Genomic DNA, 23,295 nt, shown 5'->3' with positions numbered 1-23,295 from the left:
ACACCCCAAAGTGTCCCCAGGGTGTCCCAATGTCCCCCTGGTGTCCCCAAAGTGTCTCCAATGTCCCCGGGACACCCCAAAGTGTCCCCAAAGTGTCCCAGGGACCCCCCCAATGTCACCTCAGTGTCCCCAAAGTGTCCCCAATGTCCCAGGACATGCCCGGGACTGTCCCCAGAGTGTCCCAGTGACTCTTGTGAGGTGTCCCCAGTGTCCCTGTGCCACCCCGGGATGTCCCATCAGTGTCCCTAAGGTGTCCCTGTGCCACCCCCAGGGTGCCTTAGTGTCCCCGTGACCCCACAGGGGTGTCCCCAATGTCCCCAAGGTGTCCCCATGACCCCACGGGGGTGTCCCCAATGTCCCCAAGGTGTCCCCATGACCCCACAGGGGTGTCCCCAATGTCCCCATGACCCCACAGGGGTGTCCCCAATGTCCCCATGACCCCCCAGGGGTGTTCCCAAGGTGTCCCCAATGTCCCCAAGGTGTCCCCATGACCCCCCAGGGGTGTCCCCAATGTCCCCAAGGTGTCCCCATGACCCCCCAGGGGTGTCCCCAAACTGTCCCCAATGTCCCCAAGGTGTCCCCATGACCCCACAGGGTGTCCCCAATGTCCCCAATTTCCCCATGACCCCACAGGGGTGTCCCCAATGTCCCCAAGGTGTCCCCAGGTGCTGTCCCCTCCCTGTCCCCTTTAAGAAGGGGGCGTGTCCCCCTGCCCCAAACCCCGCCCCTCCCCTCCAGCCAATCACGGACGGCGACACAAACGAGGGGCGGAGCTCCAAAGATTCCCATTTGTTAAAACGGTCACGTGACCCCGCCCGGCCCCGCCCACCCGAGGGAAAAGGGGGAGGAGCCACCCAAAAAAGGGGCGTGGCCAGGGAGGGCTCAGCGCGCCCCGCCCCCGCCCGCGGGGGGCGAGGGGGGCGTGGCCTCGGCGGAGGGGGCGGGGTCAGAGCAGGAGGAGGGCGCGGGGGGCGGGGCCGCGGGGGGCGGGGCCTCGGCCGAGGGGGCGGGGCCGTCGGGCTCGGTGGGCGGGGCCGGGTCGGTGGGCGTGGCCGCCTGCATGATCTTCTGGCGCACCTCGCGGATCTTGAGCTGCAGGCAGAGCTTGGTGGGGAAAATGTCCGCGAAGCGCGCCTGGAACGCCGCCGTGGCCTGGGCTGGGGACAGTTCGGGACGTTTGGGGACAGTTCAGGGACAGCTCGGGGCGTTTGGGGACAGTTCAGGGACAGAGGGACACAGGGACAGGCAGAGCTTGGTGGGGAAAATGTCCGCAAAGCGCGCCTGGAACGCCGCCGTGGCCTGGGCTGGGGGTGGGGACAGGTCAGGGACAGCTCAGGGACAGTTTGGGGCAGTTTGGGGTGTTTGGGGACAGTTCGGGGTGTTTGGGGACAACCCGGGACAATTTAGCGACACTTATGGGACATCTGGGGACCATTCAGGGACAGTCAGGGACATTTGGGGACAATTTAGGAACATTTGGGGACAATTTGGGAATAATTCAGGACGTTTTGGGACAATTTAGGAACATTTGGGGACAGCCCGGGACAATTTAGCGACACTCAGGGGACATCTGGGGACCATTCAGGGACAGTCAGGGACATTTGGGGACAATTTAAGGACATTTGGGGCAATTCGGGGACATTTAGGGGAAGCTGGGGACACTCGGGGACATTTGGGGACATTTCAGAACGATTTCAGGACAATTTTGGGATAATTTTGGGGTGATTTTTGGGGTGTTTCAGACTAATTTCAAGCTGATTTTGGGGCTGATTTTTGGTGTGATTTCAGGGTGACTTTGGGCTGATTTTGGGCCGATTTCGGGGTGACTTTGGGGCCGATTTCGGGCTGATTTTGGGGTAATTTCAGGCCGATTTCGGGGTGACTTGGGGCCGATTTCGGGGTGATTTTGGGCTGATTTTGAGGCTGATTTCGGGCCGATTTTGGGCTGATTTTTTGTGTGATTTCAGGCTGATTTTGGGCCGATTTCGGGGTGACTTTGGGCTCACCCGAGGGGAAGAAGCCGTGCTCCTGGAAGAGCTGCATGACGAGGGCGCGGCGCTGGTCCAGCGTGCGCCGCAGCGACGAGAACGGCACTTTGTCGTACTCCAGCTCCCCCAGCACGTCCTCGCCCTCCCCCCCTGCGCCACGGGGGGTCAGGGGGGCCCCGAAACCGGGACCACCCCCGGCCCCTCCCCCGCTCCGGGACCCCGGAACGGCCCCGAGGTACAGACACCCCAAAACCGGCTGGGCCAACCCCAAATCCCGCCACAAACCCGAATTTTGGGGTCCCCCAACCCCAAATCCTGCCACAGACCCGAATTTTGGGGTACCCAACCCCAAATCCCACCACAGACCCCAATTTTGGGGTCCCCAGCCCCAAATCCCGCCACAGACCTGAATTTTGGGGTCACCCAGCCCCAATCCAGGCCCCCAACCCAGATTTTGGGGTCCCTCACCCCAATCCAGGTCCCCAACCCGAATTTTGGGGTCCCCAACCCCAAATCCCACCACAGACCCGAATTTTGGGGTCACCCAACCCCAAATCCCACCACAGACCCGAATTTTGGGGTCCCCCAACCCCAAATCCCACCACAGACCCGAATTTTGGGGTCCCCAGCCCCAATCCCGCCACAAACCCGAATTTTGGTGTCCCTCACCCCAAATTCCAAGCCCCAAATCCAAATTTTGGGGTCCTTCCTTCCTAAATCCACCTGCCCCACCCCCAGCACCCAGGTTCCCCACCCCCAATCCCAGCCCCTCCCCCACCCCAATTTGGGTCTCCAATCCCCCAATTTGGGGCTCCCCTCCCCCACCTGGCCGCTCGAAGGTGAAGATCTCCCCCAGCCCCTCTCCCAGCCCCTCCCCCACCCCATTTTTGGGGCTCCCCTCCCCCACCTGGCCGCTCGAAGGTGAAGATCTCCCCCAGCCCCTCCCCCAGCCCAATTTTGGGGCTCCAATCCCCCATTTTTGGGGCTCCCCTCCCCCACCTGGCCGCTCGAAGGTGAAGATCTCCCCTTCGCACTTGGCGCTTTTTGGGGTGGTGGGTTCGGAGCCGCAGCTCGAGCGGCGCCGCAGCTTCGCCCGTTTGGGGGAGGAGGGGTCGTCCCCGGGGGGCTCCGGCTCTGCCCGGGGGGCACAGGGGTCAGCGGGGGTCGCCCGCGGGTCAGGGGTCACCGGGGGTCACCGGGGGTCACCGGGGTCAGGGGTCACCTGCGGAGTTCTTGCGCTTCTTGCGGTAACTGCCCAGGATGGTGCGGGGGGAGGTGGCCAAGGCCTGCAGGGTGGGGGAGGGGAGCACCTCCTCGGGCCGGAACTCCGGCAGCTCCGCGAAGCGCTCCTCGAAATCCACCTCCGACAGCACCCTGGGGCGGCCAAAAACACCCCAAAATTACCCCAAAACATCCCCAAAAATATCCCCCAAAACAGCCCAAAAAACCCGGAAATTAACCCAAAGTGCTCCTCAAAATCCACCTCCGACAGCACCCTGGGGCGGCCAAAAACACCCCAAATTACCCCAAAATGTCCCTTAAAACATCCCAAAGTTACCCGAAAAACATCCCCCAAATTACCCCAAAACAGCCCCTGAAATATCCCAAAGTTACCCTAAAAACGTCCCCCAAAACAGCCCAAAAAACCCAGAAATTAACCCAAACTGCCCCTCAAACTCCACCTCAGACAGGACTCTGAGAGACCCCAAAAAACCCACAAAATTACACCAAAAATATCCCCCAAAAATCCTCAAAACCACCCCCAAAACGTCCGAAAAAAATCTCTGGAATACCTCAAAAATATCCCCCAAAAAACCCCCATATTAACCTCAACATACCCCAAAACTTCTCAAATATGCCCAAAAATCCCCAAAATGACCCCACAAACCACAAAATCCCCACCAGGGCTTCCCCAAGCCCCGCCCCCTTCAATAAACCACAGCTAACCAAGCCCCGCCCCTTGATAAACCACATCATTAAGCCCCGCCCCTTTGATAACCCACACCGTTAGGCCCCGCCCCCCAGATAACCCACACCATTAAGCCCCGCCCCTCTGATAAACCATGCCCTCCCAGGCCCCGCCCCTTTGATAACCCACACCATTAAGCCCCGCCCCTTTGACCACGCCCCTCAGGCCCCGCCCCTCTGATAACCCACACCGATTGGCCCCGCCCCTGGCCCCGCCCCCTCAGGCCCCGCCCCCTGACCTGTCCACGGAGTCGAAGGTTTTTTTCAGGGGTGGGGGGCGGAGCTTCGCCTTCTTGGCTCCGCCCTCGGCGGGGGGCGGGGCCGGCGGGGAGGGGGCGGAGCAGGAGGAGGAGGAGGGGCCGGCGGGGGGCGTGGCCTCGGGGGGCGGGGCCCACCGCTCGGCCTGGGGGGGGAGGGGGTGACAATAATTCCGGTTAATTAAAGGATTAATTAAATTAATGAATGAGGGGAGGGGGAGGGGCGGCACTCACCGCGTCGGGGGGGGCGGGGCTGGGCGGCCCCTCCCCCACTGGCTCCCGCTGGCTCCAGGCCTCGGCGCTGGGGGGGGAGGGGGGCGGGGCCGAGGGCGGGGGAGGGGCGGCGGTGGGGGCGGGGGGGGAGGGGGGCGGAGGGGGAGGGGAGGCGGCGGCAGGGGGGGCGGGGCAGGGGGGAGGGGCGGGGTCGGGCGGAGGGGGGCGGGGCGGGGTGTCCCCTCCCCCCACGGGAATCGTGGCCAGGGCGGCCTTCACCTTCTGGGGGGGCTTCGGGGGGGGGCGGGGCGGCCGGGGGGGGAAGGGCAGGGGGGCTGCGGGCAGAGGGGGGGCGGGGCTGAGGTCAGACCACGCCCTCTCATTTACATATGGCATAACCAATTATAACCCACTAACCCCGCCCACCAGTGTGCCACCCCCTCATTAGCATAACCACGCCCTAATAAACCACTCCCACAGAAATAGCCACGCCCACTTTGTAAGCCCCACCCCGTTAAAGTGCCACACCCATGCAAAGCCCCACCCCCCTCTGAGGCCCCGCCCCTGAAAGTGCCACACCCAAACAAAGCCCCGCCCCCCCAAAGCTCCGCCCCCGTACCTGCAGCCCCCAGGGCGGGGTTGGGGGCGGGGCCGGCCTTGGGCAGGATGGGCGGGGCCGGGGGGGCGGAGCCAGCCACGCTGTAGACCAATCCGGGCGCGGGGGCGGGGCCGGGGGCGGGGCCGGGCCCCCCGGGGTAGATGGCGGCGAGGACGGGACCCCCCGAGCTGGGGGGGGGCAGCTGGGGGGGGGGCAGGGCCGAGACCCCCACGGGGGCGGGGCCCAGCAGCGACCCCTGGCCTGGGGGGGAGGGGCGCTCAGGGGGGGCCATTCCCCGCCCCCAAACCCCAAAATCATCCCGAAATTCCCCTGAGTCTCAAATCAGCCCCAATCTCACCCAAAAATTCCACAAATCCCACCCGGAAGCCCCCCAGAGCCCCTGAGACCCCCAGTTCCCCTTTGGGATCCTCCCAATCCCCCCAAAACCCCCCAGATAACCCCAAAACCCCCCCAAGTTCCTTCAAATCCCTCCCATCCCCCCCCATAACCCCCAAATCCATTGCAAACCCTCCCAGGACCCCCAATCCCCCCAAAACCTCCCCAAATCCCCCCCAGGACCCCCAAAACCTCCCAAATCCCCCCCAAGACCCCCAACCCCCCCAAAACCTCCCGAAATCCCCCCCAAAGCCCCCAACCCCCCCAAACCCCTTCCCTCCCCCCCAGGACCCCATCAAACCCCTCCCCCCCCCACTCACCGGGCAGGAGGGGCTGCACCAGCGCCCCCCCCGGGCCGAGGGCGGTGAAGCCGAGCACGGGCGGGGGAGGGGCGGGGGGAGGGGCGGGGTGCACGTAGGCGATGCGGGCGGGGGGCAGCAGCACCTTGGGGGGGGGAGGGGCGGCCGCCGCCCCCGCCCCTCCCCCCGCGGGGGGCACCGGGCTGAGCTGGATGATCTGGGGGGGGTAAAGGGGGAGGGGTCAGAGCAGTGGGGGAGGGGTCAGAGCGGTGGGGGAGGGGCGGGCGGGGGTGGGTGGGGGAGGGGCACGCACCTTGCCGGGGGGAGGGGCGGCGCCGGGGGGGCCGAAGGGCGTCAGGGCGGGGCCGGGCGGGGCCACGGGCACCAGAACCTTCCCGGGCAGCAGCGGCGCGGGGGGAGGGGCCTGGCCCGGGGGGGAGGGCTGGGCTGGGGGGAGGGGTCAGGTGTGGAGCGGCCACGCCCAAAACCGCAGACCCCTCCCACAAAATGAAACCCCGCCCACAACCAGACCACGCCCAAAACCAGACCCCTCCCACAAGATTAAACCCCGCCCACAATGTTAGACCACACCCACAATTTGAAGCCCCGCCCCATCCCAAAAGCTCCGCCCCAAATCAAGGCTCTGCCCCCAATAGTCCCCGCCCCAATCTGAGGCCCCGCCCCCAATCTGAAACTCCGCCCACTCAAAAAGACCCCGCCCCAAACATCAGGCTCCGCCCCATGCTTGAGACCCCGCCCCATTTGTGACCCCGCCTCAACCTCAGACCACGCCCATAACCACAGACCCCGCCCCCAATTTGAGGCCCCGCCCCATCTGAGACCCCTCCCCCAATCTGAGGCCCCTCCCCCAATTTGAGACCACACCCCCAATTTGAGACCCCGCCCCATTTGTGACCCCGCCTCCAACCTCAGACCACGCCCACAACCACAGACCCCTCCCCCATTTTGAGGCCCCTCCCCCCATTTGAGGCCCCGCCCCACCCCCCAGAGCCCCGCCCCCACCCCAAGCCCCTCCCCCACCCGCCGTACCTTTGGGGGCGGAGCCTCCGGCCCCCCCCGCCGTTGTGGGCGGGGCTTTCCCGTTCTGGGGCGGGGGCAGGGCGAAGTGCAGGGAGGGGGCGGGGCCGGGGGCGGGGCCCTGGCTGGGGGCGGGGCCGGGGGCGGGGCCTTTGCCGTGGGGGAGGGGCAGGGTGGGCAGGATGTACTGCACCTGCGTGATGCCGAGGGGGAGGGGCCCGTTGGGGGGCGGGGGAGGGGCCGTGCCCCCCCCTGCCCCTGCCCCTCCCCCACCCGCCGCTGCCCCTCCCCCGCCCGGGGGCTGCGCCAGGAGCTGCACGGGGGGGTGGGGGTGGGGGTGGGGCAGCAGCGCCACCGAGGGGGGGGGAGGGGGAGGACCCGGCCCCCCCCCGCCGCCCCCTCCCCCCCCCAGCACCAGGCTGGCCACCACCCCTCCCCCACCCCCCGCCCCTCCCCCACCTGCTGGGTTTTGGGGGGGGATTTGGGTTTTTGGAGGGGTGGGGGGAGGGGCGGGGGCGGGCCGGGCCCCTCCCCCACCCTCAGCGCTCTCGGCCCGTTTCCGGCGGGGAGGGGGAGGGGCGGCGCCCTCGGGGCGTTTTTGGGGGGCGGGGGGGGGCCCCTTGTAGGGGGAGGGGCCGGGGGGGGGCGGCTCGGGGGGGCCCGGGGGGGGCTCCAGCTCCGGGGGGGGGCGGGGCGGCGCCGGCGGGAACAGCCTCCGGGGGGGGGCCTGGAAGGGGGAGGGGCGGTGGGGGTGGGGCCCCCAAAGGGACCCCAAATCCCACAGAGACCCCTCCCCCTCCCTGTAGACCCTCCCCTTCTCTTTAGCCCCTCCCCTTCCCTTTAGCCCCTCCTACTCGCCCTGGCGCACTTTTGGCCGCTCCCCCTCTTTTTAGCTCCTCCCCCTCCCCTTTAGCCCCTCCCCCTTGCTCTCACGCACTCTTTTGGCCCCTCCCTCTTTTTTTAGCTCCTCCCCCTCTTTTTAGCCACTCCCCCCTGTTTTGCCCCTCCCTCTCCCCCTCGCGCACTATTTTGGCCCCTCCCCCTCCCTTTAGCTCCTCCCTCTCTATTTAGCCCCTCCCCCTCCCCTTTAGCCCCTCCCTCTCCCCTTTAGCCCCTCCCCCTCCCCTTTGGCCCCTCCCCCTCCATTTAGCCCCTCCCCCTCTCTTTAGCCTCATCCCGTCCCTTTAGCTCCTCCCCCTCCCTTTAGCCCCTCCCCCAGCCCTTTAGCCCCTCCTACTCGCCCTGGCGCACTCTTTTGGCCCCTCCCCCACCCCTGTAGCCCTACCCCCACTTTTTAGCCCCTCCCCCTCACCTGCAGCCCCTCCCCCTCGCTCTCGCTGTCACTCACTCCTTTAGCCCCTCCCCCACCATTTGGCCCCTCCCCCACCCCTCGGCCCCTCCCCCTCACCTGCAGCCCCTCCCCCTCGCTCTCGCTGTCGCTCACTCCCATAGCCCCTCCCCCTCTCCATAGCCCCTCCCCCACCCTTAGGCCCCTCCCCCTCACCTGCAGCCCCTCCCCCTCGCTCTCGCTGTCGCTCACTCTCTCTTTGCACTTGAGGTCGATCTCGGGCGGGGGAGGGGCGAACCCGTCCTCTGTGGGGGGAGGGGCGCTCAGAGCGGGTTTTTGGGGTTCGGGGGGCGGGGCGGGGGGCGTGGCCTGACCGATGACGTCATCGTCGCCCTCCTCCTCGCAGATCACCATCCGCTCCTCGTCGCTCTCGCTCTGCGCCGAGCGCGGGGGGAGGGGCACGGCCCGGGGGGGAGGGGCGCGGCCCGGGGGGAGGGGCGCGTACGGGGCCGCCCCTCCCCCACCCCCCGCCTTGGCCGCCCCGAACGGGGCCGGGCCCGAGCACAGCTGGGGGGACACGAAATTGGGGTCAGGGAGCCCAAAAATTCCCCAAATATCCCCCACAAATTCCTAAAATACACATGTTAGAAACTCCCAAAATTCCCCAAATATCCCCCAATAACTGACCAGACATTCCCAAAATTCACAGGTCAGGAACTCCCAAAATTCCCCAAATATCCCCCAATAACTGACCAGACATTCCCAAAATTAGCGGGTTAGAAACTCCCAAAATTCCCCAAATATCCGCCACAAATTCCCAAAATTCACAGGATTAGGAACTCCCAAAATTCCCCAAATATCCCCCAAAAACTGACCAGAGAGTCCCAAAATTCACCGGGTTAGAAACTCCCAAAATTCCCCAAATATCCCCCAATAACGGACCAGAGAATCCCAAAATTAGCGGGTTAGAAACTCCCGAAATTCCCCAAATATCCCCCAAAAACTGACCAGAGATTCCCAAAATTCCCCAAATATCCCCCAATAACTGACCAGAGATTCCCCAAATTCCCCAAATATCCCCCAATAACTGACCAGAGATTCCCCAAATATCCCCCAATAACTGACCAGAGATTCCCCAAATTCCCCAAATATCCCCCAATAACTGACCACAGATTCCCAAAATTCCCCAAATATCCCCCAATAACTGACCAGAGATTCCCAAAATTCACAGGTTAGAAACTCCCAAAATACCCCAAATATCCCCCAATAACTGACCACAGAGTCCCAAAATTCATGGGTTAGAAACTCCCAAAACTCCCCAAATATCCCCCAAAAACTGACCAGAGAGTCCCAAAATTCACCGGGTTAGAAACTCCCAAAAATTCCCCAAATATCCCCCACAAAATCCCAAAATACACGTGTTAGAAACTCCCAAAATTCCCCAAACATTCCTGAAAATCTCCAGGCCCAAAACCCCCAAAAATCCCCCAAAAATCCTCCAAAAATCCCCAAAACCCCTCAGTACAGAACCCCCAAACCCTCCCCCAAAATCCCCAAATCTCCAGGCCCCAAATCCCCAAAAACCCCCAAAAATCCCCCAAAATCCCCCAAACCCCTCAGTACAGAACCCCCAAAATCCCCAAATCTCCAGGCCCGAAACCCCCAAAATCCCCCAAAATCCCCCAAAATCCCCCCAAAAATCCCCGAATTCCCACCTGGCTGAGCTCGTGCAGGGGGGGCGCGCGGGGGTCGGCCCCTCCCCCCACGCCGCTGTGGGAGAAGGCGCGGGGGCGGGGCGGGGGGGGCGGGGCGGCCCCTCCCCCACCCCCGGGACCCCCCGGGACCCCCCCCTTGGCCTCGGGGGGGGAGGGGTCGGCGGCACCTGCGGGAAGAGGGGGGAGGGGAGGGAGAAAGGGGGGGAGGGGCACGATTAGTGTGAGGAGGTGGTGGGGGGAGGGGTTTTGGGGGGAATTTTGGGGAGTTTTGGGGGTTTGTGGTTTTTTTAGAAGAGTTTTGGGTGGTTTTCGGGGGTTTTTACAGCGCTTTCGGGTGGTTTTTGGAGAATTTTAGGGGTTTATGGAGGTTTTGTGGTTTACAGGGGTTTTGGGTAGTTTTTGAGGTGTTTCGGGATTTTTTTGGGGGGGTTTGGGGGGTTTTTGGTGTCTTTTGGGGCTGTTTTTGCGGGTTTTGTGTGGTTTTTGAGGGAATTTGGGATTTTGGGGGGTTATGGGTGAGCCTTTGGGGGTTTTGTGTGGTTTTTGGGGGGTTATGGGGGGTTTTTGGGTGGTTTTCGGGGATTTTGGGGAGTTCTGATGGGGTTTTCAGGGATTTTGGGGAGTTCTGATGGGGTTTTGGGTGGTTTTCGGGGACTTTGGGGATTTTGGGGAGTTCTGATGGGGTTCTGGGTGGTTTTCGGGGATTTTGGGGATTTCTGATGGGGTTTTGGGTGGTTTTTTGGGGAGTTCTGATGGGGTTTTGGGTGGTTTTCGGGGATTTTGGGGAGTTCTGATGGGGTTTTGGGTGGTTTTCCAGGATTTTGGGGGTTTTGGGGAGTTCTGATGGGGTTTTGTGTGTTTTTCGGGGATTTTGGGGAGTTCTGATGGGGTTTTGTGTGGTTTTCGGGGATTTTGGGGGTTTTTGGGGAGTTCTGATGGGGTTTTGGGCGGTTTTCGGGGATTTTGGGGAGTTCTGACGGGGTTCTGGGTGGTTTTTGGGGATTTTGGCTGACGGGGTTCTGGGTGGTTTTCGGGGATTTGGGGGTTTTTGGGGAGTTCTGATGGTGTTCAGGGTGGTTTTTGGGGATTTGGGGGTTTTTGGGGCTCTGGGGGGGTGCCAGACCTGGGGGAGGCGCGGGGGGGCCGCTCTCGGAGGCGCTTCGCTCTCGGGGCTCTTTGGGGACCCCCCCGGGCCCGCCCGGGCCCCTCCCCCCGTCCGAGCTGGATTTTTTCCGGTCTTTGTTGCACCATTTCCAGTCCGGGTGGGCTTTGAAATGCGCTTCTTTCACCTGGGGGGGGGGAGGGGAATGAGGAGCTGCCCATCCCCCACCCCCCAGCACCCCAAAATCGGGGGGAACCCCAAAAATTCCCCCAAATTCCCCCAAATTTATCCCAAATTCCCGTGTTTGGCTGCGGGCGCAGTGACGCGGCTGCGCCACCAGGGGGAGACGGTGCTGCACGAATAACGGAAACCGGCCAGATTGACCTCAAAATTCAGCCCGGGACACCCCAAAATTCAGCCTGGGACACCCCAAATCCTACCTGGGACCCCCCAAACCCCACTTGGGACCCCCCCAAACCCCACCTGGGACCCCCCAAACCCCACCTGGGACCCCCAAACCCCACTTGGGACCCCCGAAACCCCACCTGAGACCCCCCAAACCCCACCTGAAACCCCCAAACCCCACCTGGGACCCCCCAAAATCTCACCTGGGGCCCCCAAACCCCACCTGAAACCCTCAAACCCCACCTGGGATCCCCCAAACCCCACCTGGGACCTCCCAAACCCCACCCGGGACCCCCAAAAGTCTCATCTGGGACCCCCCAAACCCCAACCGGGACCCCCCAAACCCCACCTGGGACCCCCCAAACCCCACCTGGGACCCCCCAAACCTCACCTGGGACCCCCCAAACCCCACCTGGGACCCCCCAAACCCCACCTGGGACACCCCAAACCCCACCTGGGACCCCCCAAACCCCACCTGAGACCCCCCAAACCCCACCTGAAACCCCCAAACCCCACCTGGCCCCCCCAAACCCCACCTGAGACCCCCCAAAATCCCACCTGGCCCCCCAAACCCCACCTGGGACCCCCCAGAGTCTCACCTGAGACCCCCCAAACCCCACCTGGGACACCCCAAACCCCACCTGGGACCCCCCAAACCCCACCTGGGACCCCCAAAATCCCACCTGGAAGGCCAGGTCGTGGTACTGCTGCTTCTCGCAGGGCCCCAGCGCGTACCACGGACCTCCAAAACCCCCTCAGGCCTCACCTGTGACCCCCCAAACCCCACCCGGGACCCCCAAAATCCCACCTGGGACCCCCCAAACCCCACCCGGGACCCCCAAAATCCCACCTGGAAGGCCAGGTCGTGGTACTGCTGCTTCTCGCGGGGCCCCAGCGCGTACCACCACTCGCCCAGGATCTTGCTGACCGTGCGGTTGTCCTGGTTCGGGTGCCGCTGGTGCACCAGCGCCCGGTGCCGCTTGCTGAAGATCATGAAGGCGTTCATGGGCCGCCGGATGTGGTCCTTCTCCCGCTGCGGACACGCCCACGGGGGGCGGGGTCAGCGGGGACACGCCCACGGAGGGGCAGAGCCAGGGGACACACCCATGGGTGCGGTCAGTGGGGTGTGGCGATGAAGGGGTTAATGGGATATGGATATGATGGGCGTGGTCCTTCTCCCGCTGCGGACACGCCCACAAAGGGGCGGGGTCAGCGGGGATACACCCACTAAGCGGCGGGGTCAGGGGACACGCCCATGGGTGGGTCAGTGGGATATGATAATTAGGTGTGCATAATAAAAGGAATATGGTAATTAGGTGGGTGTTGTTCACTGTGGACACACCCACAAAGGGGCAGAGCCAGGGGACACACCCATGGGTGGGGTCATTTGGATATGATAATTAGGTGTGCATAATAAACAGAATATGGTAATTAGGTGGGTGTGGCTCACTGTGGACACACCCACATTGGGGCGGAGTCAAGGGACACACCCATGGGTGGGGTCAGTGGGATATGATAATTAGGTGCATATAATTAGTGGAATATGGTAATTAGGTGGGTGTGGTCACCAGGTGGGTGTGGTTTACTGTGGACACACCCACATTGGGGCAGGGTCAGAGATATTTGGTGGGATTCTGGGGGAAATTTTGGGGTGATTTTGGTGTAATTTTGGTGTAAATTTGGGGGGGATTTCAGAAGAAAATTTAAAAAAATGTTGGCGCAATTCTGGGAATATTTCACAGGGAATTCCAGGGTGATTTTGGGGTGATTTTGTAGAGATTTCAGGGGAAATTCCAATATAATTTTGGGAGGATTTCAGAGAGAATTTCGGGGGGATTTTCGGAGGGTTTTGGGGGGAATTTCAGGGCGATCTTGGTGTAATTTTGGGGTGATTTCGGTGTGATTTTGGGGGTAATTTCAGGGTGATGTTGGGGTGATTTCAGGGTAATTTCGGTGTAATTTCGGGTTGATTTCGGTGTGATTTGGGGCCGTTTCGGGCCCCGCTGACCTTGCCGGGGCTGCGGCCGTCCTTGTCGCCCTCCTTGGGCAGCGCGCTCAGCGACTGCGTCCGGCGCTTCCCCGGAGCCAACGGCAGCGGCAGCTCCGGCGCCACGATGGACGACAGGAACCTGCGGGGACAGATGGACGGACAGATGGACACGGGGACGGATGGACACAAGGACACAGGGACAGACGGACACTGGGACAGACAGACAGGGGGTCACAGGGGTCACATGAGGTCATGGGGTCACCCAGGGGGTCTCACAGGGGTCACAACAGGGGTCACAGTGTCACAGGAGCCACAGTGACACAAAGGTGTCAGACAGGTCACCCAGGGGTCAGACAGGGGTCACCAAGGGGTCACAGAGGGGTCAGACAAGTGTCACACAGGGGTCACAGAGGTCACATGGGGTCACACAGAGATGACAGGTGTCACACAATCACAGAGGTCACAGGGGTCACCCAGGGGTCCCAGACACAGAGGTCACAGGTGTCACACAGAGGTCACAGGGGTCACCCAGGGGTCACAGACACAGGGGTCATACAGAGGTCACCCAGGGGTCACACAGAGGTCACAGAAGGGTCACCCAGGGGTCACAGAAGGGTCACCCAGAGGTCACAGAAGGGTCCCAGACCCCCACTCACGCGTCGTCGTGGTCGCTCTCGTTCTCGCTGTCGGGCCGGGCGCCCCCCGTGGGCGGCTCCTCCTCGGGGGGCGGGGCGGTGGCCGCGGGGGGCGGGGCGGGGGGCGCGGCCGGGGGGGGGCTGGGCGGGCGCGTGGCCCCCCCGCAGCGCCCCGGCTCCTGCCCCGGCCCCCCCGGCTCGGGGGCCACCGCCGCCGACTCGGGCGGCTCTGCGGGGACGGCCGTCAGTGGGGAGGGGCGGGGCAGGGCAGGGGCGGGGCAGGGGGCAGGGCAGGGTGTGGGTGTGGCAGGGGGCATGTCCCAGGTGTTGTAGGGCAGGGAGGGGGGGGTCCCAGGTGTCCCAGGTGTGCCCGGATCTATCCCAGGTGTCCCAGGTGTGTCCCAGGTCTATCCCAGCTGTACCCAGGTGAGTCACAGGTGTGTCCCAGGTGTACCCAGGTGTCCCAGGTGTGTCAGGATCTGTCCTATGTATACCCCAACCATCCCAGGTGTATCCCAGGTGTACCCCAGGAGTGTCAGGCTGTACCCCACGTGTGTCCCAGGTATACCCCAGCCATCCCAGGTGTACCCCAGGTGTGTCAGGACATGTCCCAGGTCTATCCCAGCTGTCCCAGCTGTCCCCAGGTGTGTCCCAGCTGTACCCAGCTGTACCCAGGTGTGCCCAGGTGTACCCAGGTGTGTCTCAGCTGTACCCAGGTGAGTCCCAGGTGTGTCCCAGCTGTACCCAGGCATACCCAGGTGTGTCCCAGCTGTACCCAGCTGTACCCAGGTGAGTCCCAGCTGTCCCCAGGTGTGTCCCAGCTGTACCCAGGTACATCCCAGGCATGTCCCAGCTGTCCCAGGTGTGTCCCAGGTACATCCCAGGTGTGTCCCAGCTGTCCCAGGTGTGTCCCAAGTGTATTCCAGGTGTACCCAGGCATGTCCCAGCTATCCCAGCTGTCCCAGGCGCGCCCCTCACCTTTGCTGGCCGCAGCGGCGGGGGGCAGGTGGCTGACGGGCTGCAGGCCGGCCGGGGGGTGCGGGGCGGCGTCGGGCTGGCTGGGGGCCAGGAACGGCACCAGCGAGTGCCACGGGAACACCGGCACCGAGCGCGGCTCCACGTTGGTCCAGACTGCGGGACAGGGGGGACGGTGAGGGGACAGTGAGGGGACACTGTGGGGACACCCACGGCCACCCCCCGACGGGCTGTGACACCGCAGGGACACCCACGGGGCTCAGGTGACACCCGCGGGGTCCCCACAGGTGTGTCACCCAGTCACGTGACACCGTCACACCTGAGCCCCGACCCACCCCCCCAAATTCACCTGGTCTGGTGAGAGACCCCAAAATTGCCACAAAGACCCCAAAGAAACCCCAAATTACCTCAGAGCCCCCAATATTACCTCAAAAACACCAAAATTACCTCAAAAAAACCAAAATCACCTCAGAAACCCCAAATTACCTCAAAAACCCCAAAATTACATCAAAAGCCCCCAAAATTACCTCAGAAACACTAAAATTACAACAAAACCCCCCAAAATCACCTCAGAAATCCCCAAAATTACATCAAAATCCTTCAAAATTATCTCAGAAACCCCAAATTACCTCAGAACCCCCCAAAGTTATCTCAGAACCCCCAAAATTACCTCAGAACCCCCCAAAATCACCTCAGAAACCCCAAATAACCTCAGGATACCCCAAAATTACTTCAGAACCCCCAAGTTACATCAGAATATACAAAACCACCTCAGAATACACCAAAATCACCTCAGAGACCCCAAAATTACCTCAGAACGCCCAAAATCACATCAGAAAAACCAAATTACATCAGAACGCCCCAAAATTATCTCAGAACCTCCCAAAATCACGTCAGAAACCCCAAAATTACCTCAGAATGCACAAAAATTACCTCAGAACCCCCAAATTCCTCCACAATTACCCAAAATCTTCTCACAGATCCCATCAATTCCACACAGAAATCACAAATTTACCTCAAAACCCCCAAATCCTCCTAAAAACCCCAACATTTCCTCACAAAACCGCCAAAATCGCCTCAGAAACCCCAAATCCCCTCAAGAACCTTAAAATTTTGTTACAGAACCTGCAAAAGTGCATCAGAACCCCAAAATCCCCTCACAAACCCCAAAATTTCCTTACAGAACCCCCAAAATCACCTCAGAGTCCCCAAATTCCCTCACAATGACCCCAATCAACTCCTCACAGAAACCACAAATTTACCACAAAACCCCAAAATCCCCTCACAAAACCTCCAAAAATCACCTCAGAACGCCAAAATTGCCTCACAAACTCCAACATTTCCTCACAAAGCCCCCAAAATCACATCAGAACCCCAAAACCGCCTCACAAACCCCAACAGTTCCTCTCAAAATCCCCAAAATCACCTCATAAATTTCCTCACGAACCCCAAATCTGCTTCATGGACCCCAAAATCCCATCACGGGCCCGAAATTCCACTCATAAATCCCAAATTCCCCTCAGGAATCCCAAATTTCCCTCACGAACCCCAAATCCCACTCACAGATCCCAAATCCGCCTCACGGACCCCAAATTCCCTTTGTGGAACCCAAATCCCCTCACAAACCCCAAATTTCCCTCACAAATCCCAAATTCCCCTCACAGACCCCAAAATCCCCCTCATGGACCCCAAATTCCCCTCAGGAATCCCAAATTCCACTCACGAACCCACAATTCCCCTCACAAATTCCAAATCCCCCTCACGAACCCCAAAATCCCGTCATGGACCCCAAATTCCACTCATAAATCCCAAATCTCCCTCACAGATCCCAAATTCCCCATCAGGGACCCCAGATTTCCCTCACAGATCCCAAATTCCCCTCACAAATCCCAGATTTCCTTCACGAACCCCAAATTCCACTCACAAACCCCGAATTTCCCTCACGGAACCCAAATCCCCCTCACGAACCCCAAACCCCCTCATGAAACCCCTCCCCACAATCCCCCAAACCCCCTAAAATCCCCTAAAATCCCCCCAAAGCCCCTCACGACCCCAAAATCCCCTCACGGCCACCCCGCCGTTCCCGCCACCGCCTTCAAACCCTAAAAAACCCCTCAGAACCCCCTAAAACACCCAAAAATACCAAAATCCCCCTCAGGACCCCCCAAAATCCCCCTCAGAACGCTCCTAACTGCAAAAAAACCCCAAATCTCCCTCAGAGCCCCCCAAAAAAACCCCTCAGAATCCCAAAAAATCCCCAAATCCCATCAGAACCCCCTAAAAACCCCAAATCCCCCTCAGAGACACCTAAAACCCCCCCAAAAAAACCCTCAGAACACCCCAATACCCAAAAAACCCTCAGAACACCCCAATACCCAAAAAAACCTCAGAACCCCAGAAAACACAAAAAAACCCCACAAATCCCCCTCAGAGCCCCCCCAAAAAAACCAAAATCCCCCCCAGAGCCCCCCCAAACCCCAAAAACCCCTCAGAATCCCAAAAAAGCCCAAAAAAGCCCAAACCCCCCTCAGAGCCCCCCACTCCTCCCTCACAAAACCCACCCCGCACCCGCCCCCACCGCCTCAGGGCCCATCCCCCCCCAGCCCGAACCCCATTTCCCGGGATCCCCCCCCAAAACCAAACCCCCTCACGGATCCCCTTCCCCCATCCCCGGCACTGACCGAACATGCCGAGGCCTCTGCGCGGGGCCGCGGCCGGGGGGAGGGCGGCGGAGGAGGAGGACATGGCGGAGAGGGGAGGGAAGGGAGGGGAAATGGAGGGGGAGGGAAGCTCCGGGTGCCGGTCCCGGTTCTGCTCTCTGCCTCGGTGTGTGTGCGAGCGTGAGGGATGGAAAAGGGGGGGGATGAGGAAGGGTTTTCCCCCCCGGGATTTTTAATGGGGGGGGAGGGAATGGAGGGGATGAGGGAGGGGAAGGGGGGGGAGGGGTCCGCGCCCGCCGCGCGCGCGCGCAGGGGAGAGCGGGAGCGCGCGCTGCTCCCGCCTCGCCCGCCGCGCATGCGCGCAGCGCCCCCTCACACACCCCGCCCCTCCCTCCCTCCGCCCCGGCCTCACCCCATTGGCCAGCAGCGCCCGCGCGCGCCGGCCCCCGCGCCGCCCATTGGCCGAGCCGCGCGCGTATGCAAATCAGAGAGGGCCGCTCCCACTCCCCCCCCCGCTCAACGCAACCCCCCCACACACCTCACACCCCCCCCACGCCCGCGCGCGTATGCAAATGAGAGAGGGGGGCTTCCCGCCCCCGCGCCGCGCGCTCATTGGGCGGCTGGCCGCGCGTATGCAAATGAGAGAGGGGGGCTTCCCGCCCCCGCGCCGCGCGCCCATTGGCCGGCTGGCCGCGCGTATGCAAATGAAGGGGTGAAACGCCCTCCCTCTGCGCGCAGCCGCGGGGAGAGGCCACGCCCACTCCGGGCAGCCAGGCCACGCCCACACCCGCGAGGCGTGGCTGGCCGTGACGTCACAGAGAGGCGGGCTGACGTCACCGCGGCAGGGCGAGGCCCGTGGAGGGATCTGACGTCAGCGTGACGTCACTGAGGCGCCCCCACAGGGCCGGGAGGCAGTGCCACACCCACGACACTGCTGTGACGTCACTGTGACGTCACTGTGACGCGGTAACACCATCCCAACGTGGCCCTGGCATTGCTATGACATCATGGTGACGTCACCAGCATCCTTTAACCCTGCCCTGACAGCCCCGCCGCTGTTCTGACACAACCGTGACGTCACCGTGACGTCACCGAGACACAGCAAGCCCTGTCACCGCTCTGATGTCACCATGACGTCACAGCGACGTCACCACAACTCACTGACTCCACTGTGACGTCACCACGACACAACAATCTGTCACGACAGCTCCGTCCCCGCCCTGACATCATCATGACATCACTATGACATCACCACGACGCACCGACCCCGCTCTGACCTCACCATGACGCCCGTGATGCGGCGGGTCACAACCCCTCTGATGTCACCGTGACCCAGCTCTGACCTCACCACGCCCCGGCCGTGACCCCTGACCTCATTCCCTGCCCCAAAATCCCCCAAAAAACCCCTGAAATCTACCCAAAAACCCCCAAATCCACTTTAAAACCCCCAAATCCACTTAAAAACCCCTAAGAACCTCTCAACCCACCCCAAATCCACCTTTAGTCCCCCAAACCCCCTAAAATCCCCCTAAACACCCCAAACCCCCCCAAAACCTCCCCAAATCCCCCTAAAACTCCCCCAAACCCCCAAACCGCCCGAAAATCCCTCCAAAACCTCCCCAGACCTCCTCAAAACCTCCTAAAATCCCCCCAAAATTTCCAGAATACTCCCCAAGCCCCCCCAAACCTCCCCAAAATCCCTCGAAACCTCCTGACAATCCCCCCAAAGCCTCCTAAAATACCCGCAAAATTTCCAAAATTCCCCCCAAGCCCCCCCAAAATCCCTCCAAATCCCCTCGACCCCCCCCAAACCTCCCCAAAATCCCTCGAAACGCCCCCAAACCTCCCCAAAATCTTTCCAAATCCCCCCAAGGCCCCCCAAAACCTCCCCGAATCCGCCCTTACCGGTGCCGGGCCGGCCCATGACGATCTCCTTTCGGGGGGCCGGGGGGGTCCCGAAGTCTCCGGGCACGAGCAGCGGCAGCAGCGCGGCGGGGGAGGGGTGGAAGGCCACGGGGTGCAGGGGGGGACCCCCGAAAGCGGCGGCGGTGGGGGCGGGGGGCGCGGCGGGACCCCCGCGCTCGGTGCCGCCGGGCCCGGGGGGCGCTGCCGGGGGGCGGCTCGGGGGGCGCAGGCGGCCCGCGTTGATGGGCACGGGCGCGGCCAGGGTGGGTTTTTGGGGAGGGGGCAGCGGGCGCGGCCGCGGAGGGTCGGGCAGCGGCACCTCGGGGTTGCGGACGATCACCGGAGAGCCCCGCGGCACCGCCGGGACCCGCCGGGCACCGGGGCCGGGGTCCGCCGTGAGCCCCGCGGGGGAGCGGGGCGCGAACAGAGGGGACAGCGCCCGGAACATCCCCCCGCCCGTGCCCACCGGGCCGCCGCCGCCCTCCGGGGGCTCCGCCAGCGCCGCCGCCTCCGCCTTGCGCTTGCCGGGGCTCAGCGGCACCGGGAACGGCAGCCCGGGCTGGAACACCGGCGGGACCCCCGAGGGCGGCCGGGGCCGGGGCGGGGGCGGCGGCGGCGGCGGGGGCGGCGGAGGGGGGCTCAGCCCCTCCCCGGGCCGCGGCGTCCCGGCGCTCAGGTGCCGCCCGCGGGCGCGGGGCGAGGCGGTGACCGGGCTGAAGTTGGCGGGGCGGAAACCGAACAGCGGCGACGGGGACGGGGACGGGGTGGGCGAGAAGGGGGACTGCGTGGAGGCGGGAGAGAAGCTCGGCGTGCCCGAGCGGGACGAGCCCAGCGACACGAGCATCACGGCGGCCTCGCACTCGTCGAACTCGAAGCGGGACAGGTCCGGGTTGGGCGGAACCGGGGCCGCCCCGCCGAGCCGGGCGCGGCCGTCGCCGTCGCTCTCCCGGGAGGTTTCGTCGCCCCATTCGAAGTCGGCGCTGCCGCCGCGCTGGCTCGGGGGTCCCGGGGGTCCCCCGCGGCTCTCGGGGAGCCCCTCGAGCTCCTTGGTGCGCATGGAGAGGTGGCGGGAGCAGAACCCGCGGCGCTGCGACTCTTTGGTGCAGCCGTCCCGGGAGCAGAGCCGCCGCCACTGCTTCCCGTTAAACTTCTTGCGGATCCCGTTGGGGGTGCACACCACGTCCCCCTTTTTGTATTTGGGTTGGGGGGTCCCCCCGGCCGCGTTCTGGGGGGTTCCCGCGGTCGGTGCAGCCGCTCCGGGGCGCGGGGCGGGTCCGGCGCTGAGTTTGGAGACTTCGGCGTCCTCCGCTTGTCTCGGGCCGGCGGCGGCGGCGGCTTCATCCTCCTCATCCTCAGCCCCGGTCCCGGTGGGGTCTCCGTGGGCGTGGGGCGGCCACGGGGGTCGCAGCAGGCGGAGCCCCGAGCGCGGCACCCAGACCGGGGGCGCGGGGGGCGGCGGCGCGAAGCGGACCCGGTACGAGGGCGGCTTGGCGCTCACCTCCACCACCGTGCCCGGCCGGTACAGCGTCTCGGCGGGGTCCAGCCGGGCGCACACCGCCGTGCCCACCCCCAGCGCTCCCGCCGGCGGGGTGGCGTCCAACACCACGGCCGGGGGGTCCCCCAGGAGGAACCCCCCCTCCAAAAACGTCACCCCGCGGTCCCCGGCGAACTGCACGCCCAGCTCGTGGCCGCGGCGGAGCTGTTTGACCACGGCCGGCCGGAAAACGCCGTCGCGCCGCGCCAGGACGCGCTGGCAGCGGAGCCGCCGGAACGCCGCCTCCAGCTCGGGGGGGTCCCCGGGGGTCGCCGGGATCGGCAGCGGGGCCGGGGCGCCCCCTCCTCCTCCTCCTCCTCCTCCTCCTCCTCCTCCTCCTCCTCCTCCGCCGCCGCCCTCGTCGGCCGAGTGCTCGCTGGCCGTGTCGGTGCTGGAGCAGCCGCTGCCGCCGCCGGGGTCGCCACCGGAGGGCTCCGGGTAGCCCAGAGGGTCCCCGGGCTCCTCGCCGGGGGTCGGGGGCGGTTTCTTGCGGGGGGCGCGCGATTTGAAGGTGGTGGTCTTGCGGCTGGGAGGGGGGGGGTCCTCCGGGGGGGGCTGGGGGGAGGAACAGGAGGAGGGGGGAAGGGGGGAGGGGGAGTCCTCGTCGGGTTTGGGGGGTTTGGGGCGGCCCGGAGGGGGCAGCGCGGCGCGGGGGGCTGAGGAGGACGAGGAGGAGGAGGAGGAGGAGGAGGAAGAGGAGGAGCCGCCGGCCTTCCTCGCTGGCTTCATCGTCCTCCCGCCGGGACGGCGCCGCGGGGTCCTGCGGGGAGACCCCAAAAAATCAGCCCCGGGGTGGAGGGGGGCGTGGGATAGAGAAACCCCCCCCCGCCCCACTGAGAACCCCCAAATGGGGAGGGGGGGGTGACAGCGCCAGGACCCCCAAAAACTCCGCGGGGACACCGCGAGCGGGGGGCGCCCCCAAAAACTGGGGTCTCGCCCCCAAAATTCGGGGTTCTGCACCCCAAAATTGGGGTCCGGAACCCAAAATTCGGGGTACCAAAACCCAACATGGGGTTCCCGCACCCCAAAATTCGGGTCCCGCACCACAAATTCGGGGTCCCGAACCCCAAAATGGGGGTCCCGCCCCCCAAAACCGGAGGGTCACCCCCGTGCCGGTGACACCGCCGGGGGGGTCACCCCACCCCCACCCTAAACTTCGGCGGGGGGGGGAACTTTTGGGGAGGCTCCGCCCCCTCCCCGGGGGTGACACGTCACGGGACCCCTCCCCCCGCGCCCCTCCCCCTCCCCGCCGCCCCCGGGGGGTCTCGGGACCCCCCCTCGGTACCTGCGCCCCCCCCGCGGCCGCCGGGCCCGCGGGAGCCCCGATTTACTCCGGCCGACAAAATGGTGAATGAACCGGGAGCAGCCGCGGCCGCGGCCAATCAGCGCCCACAACCGCCTGACTGACAGCCGCGCCGACCAATAAGCGCCGCGCTCCTGCCGCCGACGTCCCGCCCCCCTTTCCCCGGCTGACAGTGACCAATCGCGACGCGCGGGAGGCGTGGTCGGGAGTACAGTAGCCAATCAGAAGCGGGCATGGGCGTGGCTTAGGGGCTTGTTTACCTTAGGGTGGTCGTGCAGGGGGCGTGGCCGCGCGGTGCACGCCGGGATCGCGCCCCCCCGTTCTGCGGACTACAACTCCCAGCGTGCCCCGCGGCGCGCGCGGCCCCACGGGAAACCGAGTCTTTCCTCCCAAAAAACTCCACTTCCCGGCATGCCCCGCGCCGCCCCGACCCCTTCGCTTCCTCCCCACCCCCCCCAGCAAAAATCCGGCTCTGAGGGGGGAGGGGGAGGAGGGGCGGCCACCCCCCCCCCTTTTGCCCCGTAGCGGAAAGGGGGTTTGTCACGCGTGGCGCATCTCATTAGCATGTCATTAGCATATTGATGAGCTCACCCGGCGGCCGCTCCCGGCGCCTCCGGCCCCGTCCGGGCCCCTCGCGCTTCCCCTCAGCAACAGCGGAGCCGCCGCCGGCAGCGGCCAATCAGCGCCCGCGCCGGCCCGCAGGCCCCGCCCACCCCGCCCCCCACGTGGGGACGGAGGGGGCGTGGCCACGCGCAGCCAATAGCGGCCCGGGGCGGCCGAGCGATGAGGTCACCGCGGCGCGCTCTCATTGGTGGGAGAATCCTACCAATCAGAATGGAGGGGGGGGCGTGTGTGACACGCTGGAGCCGCTGAGGCTCCGCCCACTTCACGCTAAAGCCACGCCCCATATGAGCTGGCCACGCCTTCTTTGCGCGCATGCGTACAACCCAGCCGGGCTCTGCCTCAGTTTCCCCGCGCAGTGACGTCAGCAAAAGGGGGCGGGGCTTGCCAGGCCACGCCCCTCCC

General features: G+C 64.1%; 2 protein-coding genes across 4 annotated transcripts in view; both read right to left on the bottom strand.

Moving 5' to 3' along the window:
* The window catches only part of RPS19 (ribosomal protein S19), a 110,226-nt gene that overhangs the window by 3,852 nt on the left and 83,079 nt on the right, over positions 1-23,295 (bottom strand). The window lies entirely within an intron of this gene.
* CIC (capicua transcriptional repressor) lies at positions 773-23,001 on the bottom strand. Of its 3 annotated transcripts, none has more exons than XM_072920760.1 (20): positions 22,861-22,996; positions 19,433-21,726; positions 14,871-15,023; positions 13,914-14,121; positions 13,276-13,396; positions 12,118-12,300; positions 10,884-11,049; positions 9,761-9,927; positions 8,420-8,612; positions 8,262-8,350; positions 6,770-7,484; positions 6,033-6,166; positions 5,741-5,936; positions 5,046-5,285; positions 4,448-4,761; positions 4,196-4,359; positions 3,211-3,362; positions 2,988-3,122; positions 2,007-2,138; positions 773-1,157 (listed from the first exon to the last, which is right to left on the bottom strand). In XM_072920760.1, exons 2-20 carry the CDS (start codon positions 21,693-21,695, stop codon positions 883-885), a joined length of 6,000 nt encoding a protein of 1,999 aa, XP_072776861.1. In that variant the 5' UTR covers positions 21,696-21,726; positions 22,861-22,996; the 3' UTR covers positions 773-882. The 3 variants fall into 3 exon arrangements, with proteins under 3 accessions (XP_072776861.1, XP_072776862.1, XP_072776863.1); XM_072920761.1 differs by lacking the exon at positions 22,861-22,996 and adding an exon at positions 22,252-22,313; XM_072920762.1 differs by lacking the exon at positions 773-1,157 and adding an exon at positions 1,182-1,304 and having other exon boundaries at positions 22,861-23,001.

The sequence above is a fragment of the Taeniopygia guttata genome, chromosome 33, assembly GCF_048771995.1.
Source record: "Taeniopygia guttata chromosome 33, bTaeGut7.mat, whole genome shotgun sequence".
Taxonomy (NCBI): Eukaryota; Metazoa; Chordata; class Aves; order Passeriformes; family Estrildidae; genus Taeniopygia; species Taeniopygia guttata.
The sequence above is the reverse complement of the archived record's forward strand: the minus strand, read 5'-3'. Positions and strand labels throughout refer to the sequence as shown.

What these genes read in the sequence shown, in the direction of transcription:
- CIC (XM_072920760.1), bottom strand. Translation starts at nt 21,695, where the DNA reads ATGAAGCCAGCGAGGAAGGCCGGCGGCTCCTCCTCTTCCTCCTCCTCC. An exon ending in GCGAGGGGGAGGGGCTGCAG is followed by an intron (nt 7,485 to 8,261) that starts GTGAGGGGGAGG and finishes TCCCCCTTCCAG; the next exon opens with GCCCCCCCCCGGAGGCTGTT. An exon ending in ACCTTCGACTCCGTGGACAG is followed by an intron (nt 3,363 to 4,195) that starts GTCAGGGGGCGG and finishes TGGCCGCCCCAG; the next exon opens with GGTGCTGTCGGAGGTGGATT.